Source organism: Piliocolobus tephrosceles, chromosome 16 (genome assembly GCF_002776525.5).
Source record: "Piliocolobus tephrosceles isolate RC106 chromosome 16, ASM277652v3, whole genome shotgun sequence".
NCBI lineage: Eukaryota > Metazoa > Chordata > Mammalia > Primates > Cercopithecidae > Piliocolobus > Piliocolobus tephrosceles.
The window spans coordinates 4,368,194-4,376,231 of NC_045449.1; the positions used below are offsets into that span (position 1 = coordinate 4,368,194).

General features: G+C 62.0%; 1 protein-coding gene across 4 annotated transcripts in view; it reads left to right on the forward strand.

Moving 5' to 3' along the window:
* The window catches only part of SPNS2 (sphingolipid transporter 2), a 41,191-nt gene that overhangs the window by 31,468 nt on the left and 1,685 nt on the right, over positions 1-8,038 (forward strand). For 2 of the 4 annotated variants that reach the window (XM_023184627.2, XM_023184624.2), the window contains 8 exons: positions 1,612-1,763; positions 1,996-2,062; positions 3,424-3,566; positions 3,847-3,999; positions 4,106-4,295; positions 4,646-4,711; positions 6,787-7,136; positions 7,622-7,668. In XM_023184627.2, the coding sequence (XP_023040395.1) occupies positions 1,612-1,763; positions 1,996-2,062; positions 3,424-3,566; positions 3,847-3,999; positions 4,106-4,295; positions 4,646-4,711; positions 6,787-7,136; positions 7,622-7,664 (1,164 nt within the window). In that variant the 3' untranslated portion in view covers positions 7,665-7,668. The remainder of the gene's footprint in view (positions 1-1,611; positions 1,764-1,995; positions 2,063-3,423; positions 3,567-3,846; positions 4,000-4,105; positions 4,296-4,645; positions 4,712-6,786; positions 7,137-7,621; positions 7,669-8,038) is intronic. The other 2 variants (XM_023184625.2, XM_023184626.2) reach the window with 2 other exon arrangements.

Consider the following 8,038-nt stretch of genomic DNA (forward strand, 5'->3'; position numbering starts at 1 on the left):
GTCTCGTTCTGTCACCCAGGCTGGAGTGCAGTGGTGCAATCTTGGCTTACTGCAACCTCCACCTCCTGGGTTCAAGCAACTCTGCCTCAGCCTCCCCAGTAGCTGGGATCACAGGTACCCACCACCATGCCTGGCTAATTTTTGTATTTTTAGTAGAGATAGGACTTCACCATCTTGACCAGGCTGGTCTTGAACTCTTGGCCTTCCAAAGTGCTGGGATTACAGGCGTGAGCCACTGTGCCTGGCCTGATTTTTATCTTATTTTCAATTTTTTTGTAGAGACAAGAGCTTGCTATGTTACCCAGGCTGGTCTGAAACTCCTGGCCTCAAGCAGTCCTCCTGCCGCAGCTTCCTAAAGTGCTGGGATTATAGGCATGAGCCGCCATGCCCAGCCTCATGTTTGTTCTTTAAAAGCACACAGAGTGCCGGATGTGGTGGCTCACGCCTGTAATCCCAGCACTTTGGGAGACAGAGGCAGGCAGATCAAGAGCATCCTGGCCAACATGGCGAAACCCCGTCTCTACAAAAATTCAAAAATTAGCTGGGTGTGGTGCTGGATGCCTGTAATCCCACCTCCTCAGGAGGCTGAGGCAGGAGAATCACTTGAACCTGGGGGACAGAGCTTGCAGTGAGATGGCGCCACTGCACTCCAGCCTGAGCGACAGAGCAAGACTCCGTCTCAAAAAAAAAAAAAAAAAAAAGAAGAAATCAATGCAAAAGAGACAAATGACCCAACAGAAAAACAGGCCAAGGCTGTAGGCAGGTGATTGCCAGGAAGAGAAACAGAGGCAAGGAGCTAAGGGCGAATAGGGAGATGGGGAGAGGGAGGAGGAAGAGAGAAGCATGAAGGGGTCAGAGATGGGTCAACCCAGGCAGCACGTGCAGGCACAGCAGCCAGGAGCGAGGTGAGCAGATGGAGGGAAGTCAGGGAGACCCGGGGGAGGGCTGGACGTGGGCGATGCTGGCCAGATGGGTGGCCAGGGTGGGGCTGGGGAAAGATGACCAGGCTGGGTTCTCAGGCCCCGGGCAGCTGGGGCACGGAGGGAGCAGGTCCACATCAAAGGGGTCATGCTACCAGCAGCTGCCAGGGCCCCACCCTTCCCCGCTCAGCCAGGCTTTGCCCTTTGATGTGTACAGGGGGAGGGGTTCTGGGTCCCCTGGGCTTCCCTGCCAACTCCCCACTCCCCACTGGGCCCTCAGTGCTGCCAGGGCTGGTCCAGCCACCCAGCTTGGGACAGGGTCAGAGTGGAGGGTGGTGGCTTGAGGCTCCCGAAGTGGAGTCAGAACCAGGGAGGAGGTATCCCAGTTGGTGGAGTAGTGGAGACATAGGCTCGTGTCCCCAGTGCCTGTGAGGACAGAGGGGCCTGCCAGGCTACCCCACTCTCAAGCTGGGATAGTCCTGGCACCGTCAGACCCACTATACGGAGGGGCAAACTGAGGCCCAGAGTGGCCGGGGAAGGTAGTCTTCACGGAGGTGCAGCCCACCAGCACCCTCATTCTTCTCTCTCCTGGCTCCTGGGCCCTGCAGGGGGAGGGAGCAAAGTGGGAACAAGGGATGAGAGGCAGATAACAGGTAGCTGGTCCCCCAGCATCCTCCACCCCTCCCCACAGTACTTCTGGCTGTTGGTCCTGTCCCGGGGACTGGTGGGCATCGGTGAGGCCAGCTACTCCACCATCGCCCCCACTATCATTGGCGACCTCTTCACCAAGAACACGCGTACGCTCATGCTGTCCGTCTTCTACTTTGCCATCCCACTGGGCAGGTGAGAGCCGGAGATGCCAGGGGCTGGGTGAGGATCTGGGCAAGGTTCTTTTGGACTTTTGAGTGCTCCCACTCCCTGGGGTTCTGGCCCAGGTGGGCGCCCTCAGAGAACTCAACATGTAGGTGATCAGCCTTTGAGAAATGCCTGGACCTGCTCCCTGGCCGGCTGGCTGGGTGGGGAGGGTGGGCAGCCCCTGTCTCTGCTCATCCTGACGGGTCTCTGTTCTCTGCAGTGGCCTGGGCTACATCACTGGCTCCAGCGTGAAGCAGGCAGCCGGAGACTGGCACTGGGCGTTGCGGGTAAGGCCTACGTCCCTTCCCACGAGGACACTCTTCAGTCCAGACCTCGCCCCAGGGTTGCCCAGGGATGTATCCCAGGCTAGGTCACAGGCTTCCAGGATTCCTTCCCCAGCTGCCTGGACTCTGAAATCCCTGCCCTTCCAGATGAGTCCAGATTGAGGTGTCAGAGCACTCAGGTGTCCAGATTGAGGTGTCAGAGCCAGACACAGCCCTGCCACCCTCAAGGCCCCCAGGCTGAGGATTGGAATCTCCCGCCCGGGAGTCCCAGGTTGAGAGAATCAAGGATTCTCCCACCACGTCAGGAAATTCCAGGTCCATGGTGCAGCTTCCTGCTTCCAGCCCTGGCACTGTGCTAGGGCAAGGCTGGGACAAGACCTCTGTGTGGGGGCCCCAGGATCTGGAGCCACTTCCTGTCTCGCTGGGTTTGGGGCAAGTTACCAAGGCCCCAGGACAGTGCAATCGGAGGAAACAGAGATCCCCAGTCTCTCGGAGGAGCGGAAGCTTAAGACAAAGTGTTTTTTCCTAAAAGCAGGAAGGAAGTGGCCTCCGTGGAATTTCTTCGTGTGGGTGGGGGACAGGTGGGGGGAGGGCGAGAGGGAGGTCGCAGGCAGAGGAACTCCCCAACCCAGGGGGCGCCCAGTCCGGGGGCAGGAGGGAGATTGTTCTGTGGGGCTGGTGAGATGGAATCCAGGCTGCCAGGATGTCACCCTCCCATCCGGAGAGAGGCCTGGGGCCTTGGAAGTTCTGTTCTGGAAAATGGGCTGGACACAGGGAAGATCCAAAAGGGCTCATGAGCCTCTGTGGGGCCTGCATGGGCCCCCCCACCAAATGCCAGCCCACCTGATCTGTCAGTTCGACACTTCATACCTGGACAGCACCTTCCCAGGGCCCCGCGACTGAGGAACCTACATGGGGAACTTTCTCCAGGAATTATCTCCTCCCTCAAAGTCATCATCCCATCTGGCTATCTACTTATCTTCCATTCGTCTGTCCATCCGTCCGTCCGTCCCTCCCTCCCTCTGTCCATCTCTCCATCCACCTCTTTAGCCATCTCTTCTCCATCCATCCACCCACCGCTCCACTTACCCACCCCTCCTTCTTCCTTCAGTCTGCCCGGCTTCCCTGTACCCTCCCCATTCTGGTCCTGCCCCTGGTCTGGACAGTCCATCTCAAGCCTCCAGTCTCTTGACTGACCTCAGCCCCAGCTTTTCTCAGCAGCCCAGTTAGGAAGACTGGGCAGATACCAGCTCAGGGGAGACCCCTAAGGGCCTAGAGAAGGCACGCCTTGCGTGAGTCCCTCCTTCTGCAGCAGGGACGAGGCTCACTGGGCCCTGGTGTCCTAACTTCCTGCTCCCTGGCAGGTGTCCCCCGTCCTGGGCATGATCACAGGAACACTCATCCTCATCCTGGTTCCGGCCACCAAAAGGGGCCATGCCGACCAACTCGGGGACCAGCTCAAGACCCGGACCTCATGGCTCCGAGATATGAAGGCCCTGATTCGAAAGTGAGTACCGTGGGAAGACGGAAGGGTGCTGAGATGAGAGGGCCTCTCCCTGCAGGGCAGCCCACCAGGACCCTCGGCCAGATACCCCACCATCTCTGCTGCCTCAGTGCCAGGAGGGACATTTTGGCCCCTAGAATCGATTATTCTTGCAGCCTGAACCCTCACCCCTGGAGCCTGTAAGATGAGGCATTTGGGGCCTCCTGTTCCCCAGTGCATGGGGCTGCTATGGGGGGCTGAAGGAGGTCCCTGAGCTCAGTGGCACTGCCTGGCCTCTCCCCAGCCGCAGCTACGTCTTCTCCTCCCTGGCCACGTCGGCTGTCTCCTTCGCCACAGGGGCCCTGGGCATGTGGATCCCGCTTTACCTGCACCGCGCCCAAGTTGTGCAGAAGACAGCGGAGACGTGCAACAGCCCGCCCTGTGGAGCCAAGGACAGGTGGGGCCCCGTGGGGTGGGCCCGGGGCTGGTGAGGAACCTCGGACGGGAGAGCCCCTCAGCCTCAGCCCCCTCCACTCATGCCCCACTGTCCTCTGTCCCCACAGTCTCATCTTTGGGGCCATCACCTGCTTTACGGGCTTTCTGGGTGTGGTCACGGGTGCGGGAGCCACGCGCTGGTGCCGCCTGAAGACCCAGCGGGCCGACCCACTGGTGTGTGCCGTGGGCATGCTGGGCTCTGCCATCTTCATCTGCCTGATCTTCGTGGCTGCCAAGAGCAGCATCGTAGGGGCCTATGTGAGTGCAGTGGGCGGGGGGCAAGGGTGCGGGGAAGCTGGCCCTGGGCCACGGGAGGGTCTGGAACAGGACATTCAGTCTGACTTGCTGGACTTTCCCTTCCCTTGGGGAGGCTCCTGGTCTCTGGCTGCCCCTGCTCATCCTTAGCCTGGCCACGGCCTGTCCGGGGCCTCTGGGTGCCTCAGGGCCGTGGGGATGGCTTGAAGTCTCTGGTTAGCCCATGAATGGATGTGGGCCCGGGAGGGGTGAGGATTTGTGGGCTCCCTGCCAGCAGCCAGTGTGTAGGGAGCAGGCTGCAGCTGCTGTGGATGGAGGCACCCCTGATGGTGGCTTTGCATTCTCCTGGGCAGATCTGTATCTTCGTTGGGGAGACGCTGCTGTTTTCTAACTGGGCCATCACTGCAGACATCCTCATGGTGAGCCAGGCAGGCCGAGGTCACCTTGTGCTGTGGATCCAGGCCCCTTGACCTCACAGGGTGGCTGGGGAGGGCCGGTGAAGGGGTGGAGAGCTGGTAGGGGGTGGTGGGGAAGGCAGGCCTGTCAGGAATATGAACCCGGAGGCAGGGAGGGGATCAGAGTTTGGGGTCTGGCTCTGGACAAGCGGGAGAACAGGGTTGGGCAGGCAGATGTGGGGACCAAGTGGGAGAGGATGTCTCGAGGCTCAGGTTAGTGTCTGGGAGGCTGGCAGTGCCAGTGCTGCCTGCCAGCACTCCCCCCCGCCCCCCGGGTCTGAGCATCCATGGTCTCTGCCCTCCCTGCTCAGCCTGGCTCCCAGGCGTGCCTGCGGCTGGGGCCGGGCAGACAGAGGCTGTCTTCACGGGGCCAACAATGGGCTCTAGACCAGCCAGCCAGGGACAAAGGGCTGTCTGAGCAGCCAGCAGGGGCTTTGGTCCCTGGGTGGGGATGGGAGCACCCTGGGAGGAGCCAGGAGTGGGGCTAGGGGTTTGTGGCCATCCGGGGGTGGCAGGGGTGAGTGTGACACTTGGTCCCGTGGCCAGGGGAGAGTATCTGGGAGGTGTCAGGGCAGGCTCTGGGGCCGAGAGGAAGAACTCAGCAGTGGACTCTCAGCGTGCTCGGGGTTGGGCGCCCCAGCATGGGATAACCTCAGAGATGAGTCTGCCAGGCACTGCAGCCCCTCCACTTCGGGAAGCCTGCCTGGCACCACCGCAAGCCTCCCAGCATACCCGCTACCCCCGAGTGTATGGGCTGGGGCAGTGGCGAGGTGTGAAAGGGTCACTGCACAGGCCCAGCGTGAAGGGAGGAGTGAGTGCAGCTCCGGTGCTGTTGATGCTGGGCAGGACCCCTCCCTTGTCTCCACCCCCAGGGAGCCCCTGACAACTGCTGACAGGGTCAGGGTCCCAGGAACTCGTGTCCCGGTTTATTAAGTGTCACCGTTTATTCCTGCTGGAAACGGGGCCACTCGTTTCATCAGGCTCAGGCCTTTTTCTACCCGGGGCCCCCACCTCCCGCAGCGGGATGCCCCGTGGGGTACTGGCTGCTTGCACACAGTGCACACTAAGGCTGGCGCTCCGAGAAGGCAAGGCAGCCGGAGTTCGGGGCACAGGGGCTGCCTGGGTACCCACATAGCTGGCTGTGCCTATCCCACCTCCACCCCAGCCCCTCCTGACTCTGGCCTGCCCAGCTTTGAAGCAAAGCTCCCGTGGGTCGGGGCCTGCTTGGTCTGATGGGGCTCTGGGGCCCAGCAGGGCCTGGCACTCAGTGCTGAGGGTGCCCATGGGTGCGAGTGGAGGCTCTTCCAGGCAGGGGCCTGCCTCCCCAGCTCCCATCTCAGGCCCGTCGAGGCCTCACTTGGTCTTCAGAGAGGGGAAGGAACCAAGATGGGTCTTTAGCTTGCTGGGCCGTGAGGACACATGGCCACAGCTGGGGTTCGGGTTCCCTCGGGAACATGTGCCTCTTTGGCCCTCAGTGTCCCCATGACCCAGGGCCAAGGCACCCTGGTCTCAGGAACGGAGCAGGAGCCACGCCAGGAAGGCAGCAGTGTGGCTAGTCCTGATGTCCCGGGTACTCCAAGACTTGGAGGGCTCTGGGTGAATGGCCTCTAGTGACTGGCACCTGCGCAACCCCCACAGTATCCTCCCTTGACCGCATGTAGCTGGGAGGAAGGGGAGGGAGGTGAAGATCGTCATTTCCGAGGGGTGTCCTGGGGGGCCAGCAGGTTTGAGGCCAGTGATGCTTTCAGTCTGGGGCAGGCTGCGGTGGTCTGGGTGGGAGGTGTGGAAGGGCCTGGGGCTGAGGGGGTGACTGCAGCTGTGTGTGGGTGGGAGGGGCTCGGGAGGAGAGGGGTGACTGGTGGGGTGGGCAGTAGAGGGGACTGTGGGGAGGAGGTAGGGCCCAGAGGGGAGAGGTGTCAAGACCCAGGGCAGGAGTGAGTCTGAGGGTGTGGGGGCTTTAGAAGCGCCATGGCCCGGGGCTGGGGCCAGGCAGGTGGGCCTGGCTCCTCCGGCCGCTGACCTGCCTGCCTGTTCCGCAGTACGTGGTCATCCCCACCCGGCGGGCCACTGCTGTGGCCTTGCAGAGCTTCACCTCCCACCTGCTGGGGGACGCCGGGAGCCCCTACCTCATTGGCTTTGTGAGTAACCCCGGGGTGGGGCTGGCCTGCGGAGGTTGGGGGCTTCAGGAGGGCTCCACTCTAACATCCACCCCCAAATCCTCACAGATCTCAGACCTAATCCGCCAGAGCACCAAGGACTCCCCGCTCTGGGAGTTCCTGAGCCTGGGCTACGCGCTCATGCTCTGCCCCTTCGTCGTGGTCCTGGGTGGCATGTTCTTCCTCGCCACTGCTCTCTTCTTCGTCAGCGACCGCGCCAAGGCTGAGCAGCAGTGAGTGGGGGTGAGGGAAGGCCTGCTGTGCCTGCTGGGAAGCAGGGACCGTGATAGCCCCTGTGAGCCCTGCCCGGGGATGGGTGGGGGAGGGTACACACCTCCCATGCACCGGTGGGTAACCTGGTTGCTGGGGTCCAGCCCCCGGGCCTTCCCATGCCTCTGGGGCTCAGCACCAGGGTCAGCCTGCAGCTGTGGGGACCACAGGGGTGGCTGGTGGGTTCAGACAGGTTTGGCTCTGGACTTAGTGGTTTTCAAAGCTGGGACCCCCTCCCCTTCCTCTTTCTGACTTTTCTCCTTTCCTCTTTACTCCTGTCTCTCTCTCCTCTCCCCACCCCTGGGCTCTCCCACCTCCCCCTGGGGCTGACGAGGTCCCTGCCCAGCGCCTCCGGTCAGCTGGCCCCCAGGACGCGATGTGCCAGAGCAGTGCCCGGGCCCGGCCCCCGCTGATGCGCCGCCCTGACCCCCGCCCGTCTCTCCCCCAGGGTGAACCAGCTGGTGATGCCGCCCGCATCTGTGAAAGTCTGAGGTGGTGAGTGCAGGCCGGGATGCCCGCAGGGGCTCCCTGCGGAAGGGGGAAGGCCAGGGTGAGGCGACAGGGAGCACTTTTCCTCCGGAGTCCTGCCCAGCACATCCCCCCAACCCCGAGCTTGGTCTCTGAAGATGTTGCCAGAATTTACTGATGGAGCCACGGGTGGGACAGCAGGCTCCTTCTTCCAGTAAATGAGCTCCCCTTTCCTTCCTTCTAAGGGCTGGGTGGGGCCTCACATAGGTCAGGGCCAGGACTGGCCAGGAACTCCCCACTCTGTCCAGACTTCTGTTCTCCCAGATCCTCCTAGATGTACCAGGGCCTGACTCTGACTCCTTGGACCTTCCCTCTGGGAGCTCTAGCTTCCCAGCAG